Here is an 18,766-nt window from a genome sequence, read left to right as displayed (position 1 = left end):
ATCAGACTTTGAAACCAAATTCACTTAAGACAAAATTAAAACAATGCACACCTTTATTACATTGCTGAAACATTTATTGGTGATCAAACATACTAAAGGAGGCTTTCATAGTGCAACATCAACAAGGCGAGGGATCATTATTACTAGTTACTACAGGACTGAGTAAGTTTAGAGATGCTACAAAGATTTTTAAACTGATTTTGCTCAATTTGGTTGAAAGGTGGAAAACCTCTGTAAACTGAGATTCATAGTAAACTTAAATATAAGTAACTTAAATACCCTGAACTTAGATGTGGCTTCAATGTCCACATCGGTGTCACATTAATATCTTTGCACAGTCTAGCTTCATTTTTTTTTTTTACAGTTTCAGGCTTGAACAGCCTTTAATGCAAGTCTCTTATGCAGCCCTGCAGGAGAACAACAACAGACAGATGTACATATATCTTTACATGCCCATCGATGGCTCTGAAACAAATGCACAACAAACAGCTACAAACTAAACATACAACCCTCCAGCAGATATGTGATTTAATAGTTAAACCCTGTGTCGTAACTTTACAGCGTGTTATGTCTCTAGCGTGTAGAAGTGGTGCAGTTTGTCTGTCAACATGCCAGAAACCATACAAAAACCTGCTGTTTGCACCTCACTGGTAGGTACAGAGGAATGTGCATTCAAGTTACACAGCTGCTGCTTCTGATGATGATGTAACAGACAGATAGAATTGTGAAGACGCAGGGAAAAAAAACGTGATTTGGTTAAACTTTTGGTTAACTGATACATATATATATATCTATATAATATTGGTGATATCATTCCCTTTAACACAAGAAAAGAGAAAATCATTTATCAGAATGATTTGTGTGGAAACCAGCTCCCACGAACACAACAAACCTGACAATAATTTGCCATTCCCCTACTGCACACTTTCCGCATTCCGCTCTGAGGCCTGCGTCATGAAGGAGAATCAACTGAAGTCTGACCTGTTTAACCACACCCACCACCAGTAACCCTGGGTAACCGTTATTTACCGATCCACTAGACTTTAGAGTCGGTTTAACCGCACCAAACACCAGTGAACCTGGGTAAGCGATTTACCGATCCAGTAACGTTAAAAGACTACACCCAAATCTCCACATGAATAACTGGCCACTGATTTGCATTGTGGGTAATGTAGGCACCAGGATTTGACAAGAAGAAATGATGCAAGGAGAAACTAAAGGCGACGGACGTACTGCAAGAATATTTTTTGCTTAATGGTAATTAAATCTCTCTCTTTTTTTACACAAGTTTACAGGAGAAAATCGAGGCAGTCAGCTATTCACATTCATCCTCATATACTATGTAAATAAATTAATGTAGATTTATGTGATTATATTCATGCACAATCGTACATATACACATTTATACATAAAATGTATGTTTGTATATATGTATATAAACATATACATATATACGTATATATATAAATATATACATATACATACATATAATATACATATATATACATAAATATACATATATATAGTTTATACTTTTTGAAACTTAATTTCAGGGTCATGTTTGAACATGCTGGAGAAAAGCACACGTGTTTTCATGATTTCTACATCAGGACCAAACTACTCATGACTCATCACTTTTACATTACGTTGTCAGAAAAGTTAAAATACACGTAAATTAAGAGAATGCCACAGACTTGATTTGTTCTTACTTTTGCTGCTTTAAAATATTTGCATGAAACATGAGTTTAAAAACCGTAGTGAGCGCAGAAGTGGAGAGAGAGAGAGAGAGGAGCACCGATTAGGATATGAGATTATGGCTAAATTTGATAAGAGATAAGGTTACTGCAAGAGTAAGATGTGATTTTCCTCATTTAGAAGACAAAACACTCAACTAGAAAAAGGGGAGCAGACTCGTTCTATTAATAATGTACAGGAATATTTTAGAGCTGCAAATAATTTTTCACCTGTTCATACACAGTGTGATGAGTGAAGCACAATATAAAGCATGGGCCTGAACACTGGGAACAGCTGATGTCAAGTGTCTTTGTCATCGACACTGACAGAGAAAAAAAACAGAGACTGAACCACCGACCTTGTGACAACGTCCTGAGGTAGAATGAACAGATATAAATTCTTGATGACGTCAGTAATGCAGAAATGTTGTACTTGTGACTCATCAGACTGTGGGTGATAAACAAATTCTCCTGTGTTAGGAGAACTGTGTGTTAAAACACCACATGTAGAAATGAACGACTTGACGGACTGACAGAAACTGACTCCACCTTTGATAAACGGTCCATTGTTTCAACTATTTTTCAACATAGAAAAACATTCCTCAAATGAACTTAGATCATGAATAATCCTCCTACAATAACACAAAAACGACCTTGTTGTTTTTAATAATTTGTAACGACTGTAACCTCCATGTTTGGAGTGTGAAGGAGTGATGAGTGTTTCCCAGTGATTTGATTTGCCAGTAATCAGACTGCTTTGACCTGGTTCTGCTCCATTTATCATCGGTTAGACGTTTGATTGACCGTGATTAAAAGTCAGCCAGCTTTGTGATTCTATAAAACCTGAGTTAAAACTGACAGATATCTGGACAACCTCACTGTTCTCTCTTTATGAAACAGGCCTCTGCTGCTGCTGCTGCTGCTACGTGTGCTGCATAAAACACAAACACTTTGCAGAGCACTGGTGGACGCACATTAACATATTCACATTTTCTTTTTTCGCAAAACCTCAGCAAATAATTATCATTGTCTCTATATCAAACAGAAAAAAACATCCAGCAGTTAATTCTATGTCACATATTGGTAGCACAAAGAGGAGGATTTCTCTCTGAATGTAAGAGCAACAAATTATTCTGAGCAGGTTCTTTCCGTCTCTAAAAACAAAAACATAAATCACAGGATTCTAAGTTAATGAAAAAGAGAAAATTTTAAATTGGAAAGTAATCCTCCACATAGAGGAGAGACATGCACCTACACAGATCGAGAAGGAAATGTCAAAATAAAAGCACAGCACATCACAGTATGACACAATCCAATTCAAATAGCCCTGACAGCTGCGTGTGAGGTTTGCAAAGGTACATTTTACTTTCAGAGTTTATTATTTTTATGGCTCTAATTTGTTTCTTTTACAATGGATTGTATTATACTGGACTGTGTGCAAGCCTTCCTTTGCAAGGCCGCCAGGCCTCTACTCCATGTTGACCAAGTGCAAATACTAAACACTTAGTTTGAAACTTTGACGTGGAGGATTAAGTAAAATGTGAATCATTTTGCTTTTGTGTTTCGAGTCCTTGAAGGAAACGAAACTGACCTGCTCATTTAACCTGGAACCAACATAAAACTAAGGCTTCGTTCAGATTACCTAACCACACTGTCCAAATCTGAGTAAAATCGGATAGATTTAAGACCAGATTTGACGGACTGAACCTGACTGCCCTCTCGAGTGGTTCATATGTGCACAAATACCTCTTTGTAGGTGTCTTCAACAGCAACAGAAAATGTAATATCTGTGAGACCACTCAGCTTTGAAGAGGGAGATATGATAAGACATACTTGTATTTATCCTCTTAGGTAAATTCAGGAACGGAAGCTATTGCAGCAAATTTAAGGATGAGATTCAGCAAGGACACTCTCCTACAGTGTCCTATGTGTGTGGTCAAAGAAAACAATACTCAGCAAGTGCATATAGGCAAAAAAAATAAAATGCATTGATTCTGTTATGACTGTTCGCACTCATGTCATATCAGGATATGTATCTATCTAGGATAACATACTGAAGTGACACAGCTGATTTGATCAGAACTGATAATGAAATTTCAGTGTCCAGGTCTGAAAAGTTCAGATCTTCAGTCACTCCAGCCTGGTAATCTGAATGTAGCCTATTAAAATACTCACAAAACTATTATCCACTCTGAGGAGTTGTCTGGTCTGATGCTGCTCAGGAACAGAATTTAAAGTCTGTTGTGATTACCAAATCTCTAGTAATCCTCTGCAACAGTCAGAGCCACTATGAACCCACTAAAAACGATTCACTGTTCACCTCCAGCAGGCTCGAGGAGAGCAGAGAGCGAGGTGGGGCAACAGCAGGTCCCTGATTACTCACAGGAGGGCAGCCTCACCCCAAGAGAGCACCCAGGGAGAGAGACGGAGGGAGAGAAAGAGAGAGAAAGAGAGGGCGGGAGGATCTAATGCCAACAAGCTCTGACTCGGCACAGCTGTTGGCCTCACTCTGCTTTGCTTGGGGTCGTGACAAACAAAATAAAAGAAGTGTGCCAGACCTCATGAGGAGGATTTAACAGCTCAGTGTTTCAGAGACGTGCTGAATGCAGGAAGAGGTTAGATGAGAGGATGATTGCAGTACAGATTGCATAGAGTTAAGTTAAATATCTCCCAGGAGACATCTACTCCCTGTACTTTGCACAGTGCACACCACGCAGGATCCCTTACTGCTACTTTACAACCAGGAGGTGGATTTGGTTGTGTTTCTGTTTGTGATTGTGAAATTTACAAGTCTTATAAATAAAAGCTGGGGCAGTGTCAGGGGGAGGAGACAGCGGCGATGTGCATGTGTGAGTGCAGCTGAACTGAGTGTGTTCTGGCGAGTGTTAGCAGCATGCTAGGCTACCGTGGGTGAGCTCTTCAGCGCAGCCAGCTGGTCATCATCACAGGTCCGGTCTAGACTCTTAGGTCATCCACTGAGGGGATGCAAATCCACCTTCACCTTCTCACCACTGCTCAGCATCCCGACAGTAGGGTATAGGCCACTGGGAGGAACCGCCATCGCCCTCCTACCCATCAGCTTCCCATTCCTTGTGAAGAACACCTGCAGGACCACAGGGGGGAGCGAATGGGTTAGAAAGACATGAGCACAACCCTTTCAGTGACGATAAATCTCGCGATGGAGAGCAAAGAGTCATAAAAAAAAGTATTTCATAAGAACTGATACTTATACAAACTTCATTTCAGAGAACACGGTGTGCCTCGGTGAGAAAATATTGTTAAACAAATAGGTGACAGTGTAACGTCTGTGTTCTTGTGAGAAAAAAAGTTAATGTTTACAGAACATGTCTCTACTAAATCGGAGAGCGATCAAACATTATCCAGCTGTTCTCAAAAGAACATGAACAAGCTTTTCAATGCTAATACCGAGGGCTTCTTTCCAAGTCTGAAAACAAATACCAACACACAAAAAACAAGCTTGTGAAGTACTGTGAAGTGTGTGTCTTCGATAAATCAGCCTGAGTCACATATCAAACATTTACTGTGCCACCCACTCTAAAGAGAAAGGCTTAACGGCTATTCAATTACAGATGAAGGAGTGAGTGAAACTGCAACTGGCATCATGAGGTCGAACAGCACCAGTAGTGTGGCAGCCACACACACACACATGCACGCACACAGGGCAACCCTGACCACCCTCAGACACGTGCAGTTGTGTCCATAAAGGCGTCTGCAATGTTGTGAAGCAGTGCATTGAGGGTAATTTGTCCTGTTGAACAAATATTGACAAATCCCTGGATTATAATTCTGACTATTCTATTCTCAACAGCTAGGGTTTGAGTATTGTGTGTGCGCACACCCGCTAACTGAACCAGTTGGCCACTGCTTGCAAAACTGCAGAGATTCACAAATTCACCCAGCATCCATAAGTGAAGTTAAAGTCATAATGACAACATTAACTGCAGACTCGGGTAACAGTGCAGAATTTAAGATACCATGTGCTAAAAATGGATAAAGTAAAGACTAGTGATATGCAACAAATGCTGTGATGGTAGTTTTGAGATGTAAACATCTCCTTAAGTGCAGTGTGGACTAAAACCTGTGGATGGCAGTAGAGGTCAATTGATATGATGCCGTGCATATCTCAAACATGTCCATTACCCTTAAAGGTTTATAAAGCAGCTGCAGGACATTTTGTGGAGGACATGATCATTATTCAAAATAACTGTATCTCAATATGTATCGTATTGTAGCCTCTGTACCGTGATGTGTATCATATCAGGAAATCATTAGAAATACCCAGCCCTGGGTCTTACGGACACCGAGTGTAACACTGTAAGGTGAATTTGGGACCAATCGGAAATAGTCCTAGAGTTTATTATGGGAGGAAAAATATTCTACACCTCACAGCAAGTTGTAGTGTTGATTGGGTGTGTGTGAGGCATATATACCGGAGTATATAATGTCTCCCACAAGAGCCATTTTACAGAAGAATATGAAAGTATTCATTATGAAACAGGTCTTGGAGGTTTCTGCTCGTATAAGTCATGTAAAATAATTGCAGTAATCCTGCTGTGTACTGCCCAAAAAGGGAAGTTTTAATATGCGTTAACTGTGCCCAATGGGGTTTTTGAATGCAAGTAAGGCATAATGTTTTTACAGGTGGATCTGTTTGGTTGTTCTTGTGCAACACACACACACACACACACACACACACACATAAAAAGAGGCACTTTTCCACTGATCGACAGATGTGCCAAGACACATAGAAAAGTAGTAAAGGAGAAGAGCTAGCTGGTATACACGGGTGTAAACAATGCAGTTTTAAAAGTTCATTCATTCTATGTTTGAGCTGATGTTCACACTGAACATGTCTTAGTTTTAAATAAAAATCCATAGTGCGCAGTGATGTTAGCAGCACAGGCTCAGCATTAAAATCAATATGTTACAGTGCTGAGTTTACAAATATATCAACTCTGGAGTTTTACACTTCTGTTGTTTCCAGATACAGTACAGTATAATATATGTGGGAAAAGAAATCTAAAATGGTTCAATAATATTGTTATCATAATATTGTTATCAACTACCATGGTTTATGGTACGAAACACTTCATGTGACACTCTCCACCTGAATGAGTGTCAGCGAGCTATTCACCCTTGAAAACATTGTCACACTAAAAGCGTGGATTTGATACGATGTAAACGAAGTAGCATTTCATAATACTTTAGCTATTTGCATTTAGTCATTATGGTGCTGTTCACTGGTATAAGCTGCTTGATGAGCAAAGATCAGCTGCAAATCTATTTGTCTTCAAAAGTAAACCTAAAACTTTTCTTTCAGGCTTTTGGTTACGTATTTTTATTATTAAAAATGTAAAGGGGGTAAATGTGTGTGCATAATTCTGTTTTTTGTTTATGTCTTTCATGTTTGGCAATTTGGTTCAATGTTTTTTATTGAGATTGTACTGTAAAGCACAGTGAGTTGAGGACGGCTGGCCTGACTTGACTTTGAGATGTAGACAGTGTAAAAGCAGGATGTAAGAATGTGTCTGTGGCTTAAAGGCTCACACTTACAATGATGCAATGTTTTCCTATGAGGAATTCCTTTCGCAAAAAATCCAAATACTAACTAGTGGAGACCAAATCTTAATTATGGTATGTGAACATAAAATACTTACAGTAATGTTGCACTATGTCGACTGGATGTGCGCAAAGTGGTCATGCATGCTATAACATTTACATTTATGTACAGGAACAATCAACAGAGGGTTAGTATTCCTCACCGTGACCCTCCTTCCCTCCTGTCCTTGCTCTACTTCTTCCCCATCTTCCTCCTCCTCCTCCTCTTCCTCCTCTTCTTCTTTAAGGTACAGAATGTTCTGGACGCCTGCTTGACCTTGATGGACCTGCAGCCTATCCCAGTCGTCCATGTCACCTGAGGACAAAAAACAGAGCGCAGGGTGTTTGAGAAAAGGCATTCAAGAGAGCATGGCCCAGAAGTGATAATAAAATTCCAGGCCAGGTCATACAGTGCAGAGTCAACACAGTAAAACATGTTCATTAAAGCCACAAAATGGGATGTGTTGTGCTGTTAGAGGGCCCTAATAAGGTTCTATTACGTCAGTTTCCGTCATGTGCTGTCTGTGAATTTAAATTGAACAATGCTTATGAACTGTTATGAGATGTTTGCTAAATTAGAAACTGATGTACTGGAACCATGCAAGAGCAGGAACGTTTATATTTGTCTCTCATGGAAAGGAAGGGGGTTAAGAATTTAATCTTAAAGTGACTGCTCAGTTTACTGTGCGGGGGACTTTGGTCGATATCCAGTTTCTTTCCAACACAATGAACCTCTGTAAAAACCCAGTGCGGCTGCAACTGTCTTATGTTAAACCACAAACAATTAGGGTTAACAGCAAACATGACGGACATGTCAACCACTTGATGACAATGAGTGACAGTGTTATTCTTCCACCTGAGCCCTCTCCATCCAGGATGTAGTCTCGTGGGAACATGATGCCGCAGCCCATGATGTCACCTTTGAAACAGCGGGGACCAAATGCATGGCCAACTCCGCTGCCGTGAAAGATCTTCCCATCATCTGTTTGAGAGGAGTGAGACATAAGGGCAGCGATTTATTAATATCACTTCAGAGAGCAATTGAGCATCACAGTTCATCTGTGAGTTGAGAGTTGAGAGCATTTAATACCTGTTTACCAATCATATCAGCCAGTAGGGATGACATGGCCCAAGTCCAGCATAATTTTCACCTTTACTATAAACTCCTCCATTCTCCACTCCCACGGCACCTATCTAATCTCCTCCAGCCCTACACCACGACCTTGAAACTACAGTCTTCATACACAGTTCTGCCTACCATCACCCACACCAGCCAGTGCAGGTTAGGTGTCAAGGCATTCAATGTGGCCACCCCACCCTATGAAACACTCTCACAGCTAGGGCTGGGGAATAATTCAATAACAACATATATTGTGAAACTATTTCCTTCAATACCAATATAACAAAGGTTCAGAATATGAGGCACTGTGCAAACACACTTTGAGACACAACACCTTATTGCTATTACATGCATTACTCTCTGTTGTTCGTTGGTTTTATTATTATTTTTTTTTTTTTCCTTACATGTACTCCTTATTCATACTTTTCGGTACAGTAAAATGTGCTACATTCATCCAAGTTAATATAACTAATAATTATTGTCATTAACATCTTTCTCAAAACCTTAAAACTCTTTTCTAATGACATAATGAATTTGATTAATGTGATCTGGACTAGGTGGTGTCATAAAATGATTTATTTATTATCATTTTTCATGACTAATTCCTTCACTGCCTATTTGCTGCAGGACTGATGCCAATTTCACAAAATCTGCAACATGCAAGCTGCAACGTGCAAAGCACTGAGTCTGACTTTGACATGCTCAGCTAATTAAAAGAAAAAAACAAATTCAGGACCCATGACAGGATTGGAGAGGACTCCCACTTGAACCTGTCGGCAAGTGAGGTTCATTTGTTAAAAAGCACGTAGGCACTAATTGCGACCTGCGTGCCAGAAATGCAAATGACTTTTGAGAAACAGATCAGTGAAAGGGCTGATTTAAAGTGCACATAAAAGGACTGAACAGCCTTCTGTAGCTTGATCCAACAAGAATCACTTTTAGATTAAAGTGGAGTTGTGAGTGGAGTTTAACACTTAATTTTTTCAGGAGACTTGATTCGATGTGGGGTAAATTATGTCCTGTTATTTCTCTCATTAACATCAAGTAGCAAGACAACTGATTTGTTCACCACATTGTCCAACATGTGTACATGCAATGTCGCACTAACATACAGGACATCCTGACATTCCAGTCAGATGATGATGATGATGATGATGATGATGATGATATGTAAAGGTGTAAACAGCCTTCGTGAAAACATTTCTCATCCTAAGACATCTACAGTATCCAAAGGAAATCATCAAAACACATATTACAGTCACATGAGACAACAATGGAAAAAGAAAAACATTGCAGAGGTAGCCTGCAGATGAGCTCTCTTCAAGCAAAGCGGCGTGGCTGCTGCTGGTAAATATTTATGGAGTTGTCATGGGACCCGTCCCTGGCTCAGGATACTGTTTAAACAATCTCTATCTGAGAACCGGGAGGGAGATGGAGACACTGTATCATTACGGCTCCCATGCGGGCCCTTGTCGCAACACCACACACTGGGCAAACAGTGGAGCCACGCCACCACAGGCGCAGCATGGCTAAAAATAGCGAAACCAGGTCTCTGGACAGTGACATGGTCAGACGCTGGAGGTGGGCTGGATTGTGGAAGTCCAGGTTTGCGCCTACGGATGGAGCCGGTTGACCGAGACATGAAAATTAAAGGCTGGGGTTGGAGAGATGTTCACTAGAGCAACAAGCCACTGGAGCAGTTTTAATATTTATTCACATTGTGTTTAGGGATTAACTGACTTAGTTTGAAACATGCCTTTCACTGTGACTTTTAATTACAAGTTGTCTGTAAACATGCCTTAACTTACGCGTAAGTTAAGTAACTTAATGTATACATTTTAAACAAAGATATTCTGTTTTGTTGCTGCTCTGCTTTTATCAGTTTTATATTTCACAGTAATTTAAGTATCTTAGGGCTAAGATCTGTATCAAAACTCAGTGTGGACCTAAAAAAAAAGAAAAAAAGAAACATTTAAAAATACATTGTAGTAATTTACTATTGCACTTCCCTACATTTTGAAACTCACAAGACTACATTTAAAAAAGAATGGATGCCACAGGTTCAGGTTCAGTAAACAGCACATGGTAGTTGGTAATATTACAAGGTAATTCACTCCATGAAGGAATATCCTGCTAGAGTTTATCTCCAATTTCCGAAGCACAGAGTGAGTATTTGTCCTCCCCCACACCTCCCTTGATGTCAAGCAGTAACCAGAAAGGCTATATATTACATCTTTGGTGACAAGGTCAAGGTTGGAACTGCTGACCTCCCACTCCAGAGGTGACCACTCTAACCACGAGACAATCTGGGTGGCAGATGCCTACATACCTGGACTTTATTCACTGGTATTGGTCAAATTGTGTAGATTTGATCACAATTTTTTTAAAGGCTCCCTGAAGAGCCGCAGAAGACATTAAACAACTGCTTTCATTGTGGGAAAAAGGGAATACAGTGTCATATGTTATCTGAATTTAGCTGGTGTCCATTTTATTATCAATGTAACAAACTATTTAACACAATGTGCACATTTTACAGCAATTAACATATTAGGGGAGTTTGTTGTTTATGTGGTTGAGGATTCCATGAAAGTGATGACTGCACTTTTAAAATAATGAAAGAAACTTTGCTTCACATGACAGATTTTCATCAAATCAAAGACTGATAGAGAATGCAAAGTAAGTTTGTGTCTGAACTCAAGTTCTATATCTGCCGTTGATAGAGGTTAATGTTGTTAACATTCATTACTTGTAGTAATGAATTAATAATGTTGTGCATGGTAAATGGTTAAACAATCCTGTCTGAGTCAGTTTGAGCAGAATTGATTTTGGCAGGCAGCTGTGTGCGGCTATTTTTGTTTCTGAGCATACAATAATAGATTCAGTTTCTTTTTTAAGTGTTCATTGGTACTAAAAAGGGTGGAAATCGATATGCAGGAAACAGGCTCAATTTGGAGCAAGGATGGGGTAGAAAAAGTTAAAATTTGTTTTGGAGACCAGAGAATTTAAAATTAGCTTGGAGGTGTTGACCAGGATTTGGCTCCGACGCTAGTGATGGAACGGCAACCTGTTGACAGCGTTCATGTAAAAAAGATAGCAGTGAGGCAGATGCCTGTAAGTAAAACAGTGACTGTGAGTGCCACCAGGTGCTGGATTTAAGGTTCATCAAGAGGGTGAAAATTGGATCTGATCTGAGAGTTTGGAGCTGGGCCCACAAGAGGAGAGGGCAAGAGGCTCTGTGGCTCCTGAGCAGCTAAAGGAATCTGGCTGTGGACCGAGACCAGCTGGGAATAAGAAAACAGGTTTTCTCGTAATGTGAGCGTTTGTCTGGAAAAGACTGGGCTTCCCTGCCCAGGGAACAATGACTTCACAGACTCCTAAAACATAAAAAATTAAAACACAATATTTGCTTCTTTGATTTCAAACCCATATGTGAGACTGCACAGGTTCCATCTACTAAGTGTTGACCTGTTGATATATTACATACATTATAATGTACTTTGCTTCCTAGGCTACTTAGCCACTGAGGCCCGAGCTATTACATACACAAACAATACACCCATAGACTGTAGTTAGTCCCACTTCAGAATGAAGTGCAGGAGAATGAGCTTTAGTTCAATCAACTTCTCCTGACTACTTTTTCTCTTGCTCGCTGTCACTTAAACACACTGTATGTGTATTGTTTTTGTATCTTAGTGAGGACACATCATTGACATAATGGTTTTTTTAGTCCCTTACCATAACCCTAACCTAAACCCAATTCAAACCATAACCCTACAACCAGATCTTAAACCTGAAAAAACCCTTTAAAATTGTGGGGAACCAGGTCAAAATGTCTCCACAAAGATCACAAAGATAGGTTTGTACATGTTTTGATCTCACAAAGACATAAACATATAGACAACAAGTACACACACGCACCGACAGTGGACACATCTACAGTCAGACTTGTTAAAACATGCTCCTCTTGGTGGGTTGGGGTAAAATACCAAGATATATAAGTTTGCTTATGATTTTTTTTGTCTACAAAAAAAAAAGGGAATTGTGAGGTCACAGCAACTTTGACCTTTGACCACCAGATTCTAACAAATGTATATATTAATCCAAGTGAGTGTTTGCACCAGATCTGAAGGGAGTACCTGGAGGAGTTCATGAGATATTATGGTCACAAGGCAAACATTTTGATTGTAAAATGATTGAAAAATGTGACCTTCAGTTTGACCACCTAAATCTAATCAGTTCATTCTCAAGTCCAACTGTTTGTACCAACTTTGATGATGAGGTGTTATGAAGAAAGGATAAACAGGCAGAAAGATCAGACAGATTTACAATCTTGGCTCTCACCAAGTGCAAAGGCATAATAACAAAAAAGATTTGGGAAGCGCTGCTCTATATTATAATACAAGGATGAACACTTGAGAAATATATTACCCTTAATAAAATAAAGTATAAACCATGGGTCAGAAGCACTGCATAACATGTAGCTGGAATTGCAACCTGTACAATTAACTAAATGCAATACGGTTTAGTGGTAAAGTTGCTATTCAACCGGAAGTTTGAGGGTTGGATTCCTGGCTCTGCTAGTCTACATATTAATGTGTCCCTGCGCAAGACACACTCCACTTTATAAATACAGACATTATTTCAAGTTAAGAATTTGATTTAAAAACAATCAAACGTTCTTCTCAACAATACGCTTTCGACAATAAATATCCAAAACCATAATCCCAAATGCCCTGATTCCTTTAGGTATGCGGTTACAGCCACAGCATGGATAAACATGGCCTTTGTTCTGGCTGTAAAGCACTTTGCCATGAATCTTTTTGTGCCTTCAAGTGTTGCAGCAACAGCATTATCAAAAATCATTTTTGTCCCATTAGGTAAGATGATATTATCATATCACTCTGTAGAACATTGAATAATTGTTTTTGCAGAACTTGAGCTGGAATCAGATTAGACCCTGTCAGAGATATACTGTACAACACAGAAGTTAGACTGAGCCCTATTATCTTGGGTTGGGTTGGTGGTGAGGGATGGATGGTGGCACTGGTGATAGGGCACAACCTTCAGCTGCGGGTGTTGAGTCATAGCACGTGTAATTCACTGATGGGGGGGAGGGGTTTAGAGAGTTAATGAAGCTTGCTGAGGGGCACTCAATGGTTGAATGGCTATTTGCTTCTGATAGGGCCCGCGCGACCTACAGGGGCCCACAATGCCTCAGTCCATTAACTTGTGGAGCCAACGTGAGCCAACACTCAGAATGGAGGTCCACACTGGGCCAGCTCCCAATATAAACATTGGTGGTAAAACCAGTCAACTCTCAAACTATACAAGCTACACAAATGAGCAGCGAAAGGGTTGGCAGGTAATTTGTGTATATAACAGAAATAAATCTGGAGTAAAATAACAACCTTACAAGCAATACACATTACTTGTGTTCCAAGTCGATACTGGTCGCGTGCCCAGAACAATGTACCATGAATAAAGGTGACAGCAAAAGAACTTAAGCAATAATAATAATCAAGCAAGATATAAATAAGATGATCACGATGCAATTTATGTACGTGCCTTAAGACTGTGTAATATAACTAATATATATAACTAACTGATATAACTAATTTAAAGCAAATTCACGAACAGCATATGTCATAATGATAATATGCATTTCAGCACTCTATATAAGATGAAGTCCTGCCAAGAGTATCCAGGCAGATATTTTTCCTTTTAGATATTGAGGTGAAATAGAAAAAACTAACCATAAAGGTCAATAAACAGGGCTACCACGTGTCAAAGAAGCACTTTTCTCAGCATTCTTGGCTCACACCAAACAGGAAAACCACAGTTACAATGCTAAAGTCATTCGTTCTTAAAGCAATTTCTGCTGTGGTTATACGGCCTTGTGTATATAATACTGTGTATACATTAATTTTTTTTATCATCCTGTCAAAGAGCGTCTGCATTTAATTCTTGAGGCTCCTCAGCTGTTCATTGAAAATCTCAGATGAATGGAGTGGCAAGGGTAGATATGGTATGAAGAGGAGGCCCTGGCTATTGATTTTAAGTAGCTGGATCAGAGCCTGCACATTAACCCAAGCACGGGCAGGCAAACCTCATATACAGAGCGTGGAAAACCACATGCATCATTTTAGTCTCTAACAAATAAGATTAATGGGAGCTGTGCTGGGGCGTGCACATTCTGTGGTGTCCAGCACACGGCAGCCAAACCAGGCAGACCGCAGTGCTAGAACTCTGGGACTGGCATGGTGAGCCCCCCTGAATGACTGGTCTGGGCTGTCACTCAGCAATGAGCCATCATCATCCACAGACCCCAGCAGGACACACAGTATCAATTGTTATTATTATCAACATATAAGGAATGACCAAGGCGTTTAGGACTATCAAGATCAACTCAAAAAATGAATGGAATGTGAGGGTTTCGATAGCTGATTTGGAGGTCAAATGGAAAGAAAGTGTATAACGAAGCATCCTCGAGAAATTAAATCATATGCACTTCCTGGTGGAAAATTAAAATTTGTCAGAAATAGTAGCTCTGAGAAGGCGATTAACATTAGGACGCTTCAAACCAAAATAATGGTGATAAAAGCCAGCAAGCTCCTAACTGCTTTGCTCAGATAAGGACTGACAGGATCTGGACTATGACAGTGGATTGTCAGACAAAGACTTGGCTGCTTATGGCAGCTTGGCATGATGTAATAACAACCACCTACCTACTGTAGCTGCCGCTGTTCTCACATCATGACAGCAGTGTTTGTGAGATAATCTCTTAGCACTGATAAGGAAGGATGCTGAGGCCTGGAATGGTAGCTGTAGGGGTTTTGTGCAGATGCCTGTCCAGATAATTTTCACAGGCTTGTTGTCACAAACAAGCAAGACTGAATATGTGTGTGGAATCATAGGGGGATAAAGATATTTTTGACTAAACTTGTTTTTTTGTCTTGTTTTTTATTTTCAGCACTTGGAGAGATATTTAGATCGCCAAACTTCCACAGCACAAGAGGGATGGAGATTTAATCCTTCTCCCTTTTCTGATGCTGTCACCGTCTGTTTATCTTTTTTCTTTTGATCTGTCTGCAACCTCCATGATCTCTGTCTCAGAGCGAGGCACCTTCACATAGAGCTGAGGCGGTGCTCTGTGATGTTTACATCCTAAAGCAGTAGAAAGATGCTTTAGAGGAAGCATACATATTTTTGGTCGGTTTACACTAATGTCAAGGCCAATGAGATTGTTGCAGGCAGGGGATCCACCTTCCTCTACCACTGGGGCTGTAAACTATCCTGCGCAGTCTCATTTACTCAACCTTATCGCACTTAACCTCACTTAAACTGACTACTGCAGAACCAATTTAACTGTCCACAGGAGGTTAGCTAGCTCCCGATACAGGGCGTCTCTATCAAGGCTTGTTTCAGCACTGTGCTTGTTTATCTCGCTATCTGGCCACACTCTTCGCCTTTTAGCTTTGCTAACAAGTAATTGGTTAGCCACACTAACAACCACCCCATTCCGCAGGTTAGCACCTAGTTAACAAAGTGGAATGGGTCCAGTAAAGAAGAAACATCTAATACGAGGAAGTCTAAGTATTGTCCATGCCTGAGAGCCTGGGTTACCCTAACCCTGATAACGTGGAGTACTGTGCACACTGTCGCCGCAGAACAGGATAGTCATGTGGCAACCAAATAGACAAAATGCTCCCCCTTGAGTATAGACTAAAAAGAGTAGGAGAGAAAAGAGGAACAGGACTGAAATCTCACCTGCATGGTAGGCGACTGATCCTCTACTCCATCCTGGGTGTCTGTTCCTGGGGTAGTCCTGCACAAACATGAATTGATGCACACATCACAAATATGCAGTTTCATAGGGATCAATGTGATTAGTGTTGTGATGCAGAAAGACAAGAGCCTGTCTCAACTGATTCAGCCTGACTCAAAAACTAGGTTACTTAAATTAGGTTACTTCACTTATTTCACTTGGTGTGTCTCACTGATGTGTTTTGTAAAAGACTGAGTTTAATGATGTTGGGAAGCAGCAGGGAATTAAGGGAACTGTCTTGTTTGCTTGTGCATTTGTGCTTTACAGGGAGAGCTTCAGCAGCAGAGCGTGCCTCAAACAACAATGGGTGTCATGATCCATGAGTGACAAATGCATACAATAAATAGCAAATACAAAAGAATATACACCAGCTAATCCAAAAGCCTCCTTTTCAAAACAATGGAAGTATGAGGATAAATGTTTCACATGGCAAATGCTATATGGATGTGAGGCTGTGTCCTGTCAAGTGGAGAGTAAGTTTGTGCAATAAGCATTTCTGAAAGTGATGTATTTTCCATATTAACGACTCATAAATGAATTACATTTATTTACTGTACATAGTGCAGAGCAGAGTCACCACAAAAAGGCACTGTGAACACACAATAACCTCTGTTATGGGAGAGGTTTTCTCATGACTTTTGGGTGACAATGGGTGATAATGTGATTATTTCCCACTCTATGGTGTATAAAAAGACAATGATCCTTTCTTTAGAAACTCTAGTTAGCAAGTGAAATGCTCCTCAACTTCATGATGCATTTTTGCACTTTTGTCCATGCATAAAGAACATAAAGAAACCATCAACTTTAAATTCTTTGAATGACAAATATCAGTCTTAAGCACCAACAGTTTTAGTTTTACAGGCCTCCGGTGCTTAGTGACACTTCTATACACAACTCAGCTAAACACAGTGATTTCTATACATCCATCTTAATGATAAACTAAGTCAGATCCAAATTCACTTAATTATAACAACAGTGGTTTTAGTCCAGGCAGCCATTATATACATATACATCCATATCAATGGCAGCGAGGACCCCTCATCGTTCATGGTGATATGTGCTCTTCACACAGAACTGACGTCTTTCCCCAGGTCTAAGGATGCCAACAGAAATAACTAGAAGGCTAACTTTTCAGATAAGATCAGAGCATGACTCATAGGTAATTACGTAAGATTTTTATCTGTCTTCTGCTGCACCTCAGTAACTGTAGAAATACAATAATGAACAAGAGAGGAAGGATGACGATGATAGACATGACATTATGCCTATCTCTCATCTTCAGTAAACTACTTCTAAATTATTTCTTGTTTTCTCTAACAGGTAAACTTTCACTGCTGCATTTCTTTTTAGTTAGTACTAACAGGAAAAAAAGGAAACCAAAAGGCCCCTCCTTTCAGTCTTCTCTTAAGTCAAATAAATCTGACATATGACCACTATGACGTCCAAAAAAGACAAAAGTCTGCCTTTCGCAACTCACTGTAAAGGAAAATGTGTTTTTATCCAAACAAAAGCACAGCCACTGATGAATGATGCAATCCATTACTCATAAGCAAAATAAGGCAAATTAAATTATTACTGTTAGCACCTGTGTGGGGAAGAGAAATGAGTAATGGGGACACAGCAGACAGCAGCCAGGTCAAGCAAGGCAGAATTTGAGGTCAGAACATCAGTGAAACATCAGTGATCATCTCTGACAACCCCACTGGGGACTGATGAACAGGAAATAGAGATAGATGGATTGGAGGGAATGAGAGAGCAGGAGGAGGACAGAGTGAGACATCAGCAAAGGAAGACAGAGAGACATGGAGGAATGCAGCTACTGCTCCAAGATGCAAGACCCCTTGTTTCGCCAAGTCTGCTCCTCTTTCCCCTAGTCTCAACCACAAGCCTGAGGATTCCTCTGGCTGACTGGCATGTGGGCTTCACCTCCCTGAGGAGAAGAGTGATGTCTGCATGTTTGTTTGGTCCCTGATTGATGATCAACAGACTCAGATCTGATCAGTGATTTGGAGGAACTTGCTGAAAAAGGAAAACACTAGCAACACAAAAGAAAAAAAAACAAGGATTGGATTTACAGTGCTTTAAAGTGAACCACAGACTTACGTCTGATAAATGGATCAACTCTTAAATGCAGGTTTCATAACTGTATTGTTAGGGAGTGTTGTGTCCATCATGTGCAATTCAAAACATCTACTCAATATTATCTATCCATTTATACATGCATGAATATGGTTCCTTTTCTTAACACCGAGATGGCAGTTTTACAGTTTCGTAGTTTATGAATACTACATTATATCAGCTTAAAGTTACAGTGAGTACTATTTCTGGGGTTATATTGAAAGAAATTGAATAAACAAATGATAACAATGTAGTTTAAGTGCATTATAATAATTGTTTCATTATTTCCGTAGAATTAGAATAAGCCTTTTTTAATAATATAGTCACGGGCCACTACTCCAAAGTCCAATT

General features: G+C 39.9%; 1 protein-coding gene across 1 annotated transcript in view; it reads right to left on the bottom strand.

Annotated features, from left to right (window-relative positions):
* Positions 1-58: 58 nt before the first annotated feature.
* The window catches only part of spryd3 (SPRY domain containing 3), a 51,054-nt gene continuing 32,346 nt past the window's right edge, over positions 59-18,766 (bottom strand). Inside the window, exons 8-11 of the mRNA XM_058642555.1 lie at positions 16,240-16,297; positions 8,209-8,334; positions 7,517-7,668; positions 59-4,836 (exon numbers count right to left, since the gene is read on the bottom strand). Of these exons, the coding sequence (XP_058498538.1) occupies positions 4,702-4,836; positions 7,517-7,668; positions 8,209-8,334; positions 16,240-16,297 (471 nt within the window). The 3' untranslated portion in view covers positions 59-4,701. The remainder of the gene's footprint in view (positions 4,837-7,516; positions 7,669-8,208; positions 8,335-16,239; positions 16,298-18,766) is intronic.

Source organism: Solea solea, chromosome 11, assembly GCF_958295425.1.
Source record: "Solea solea chromosome 11, fSolSol10.1, whole genome shotgun sequence".
NCBI classification, from domain to species: domain Eukaryota; kingdom Metazoa; phylum Chordata; class Actinopteri; order Pleuronectiformes; family Soleidae; genus Solea; species Solea solea.
This window is presented reverse-complemented; position numbering and strand designations above follow the sequence as displayed.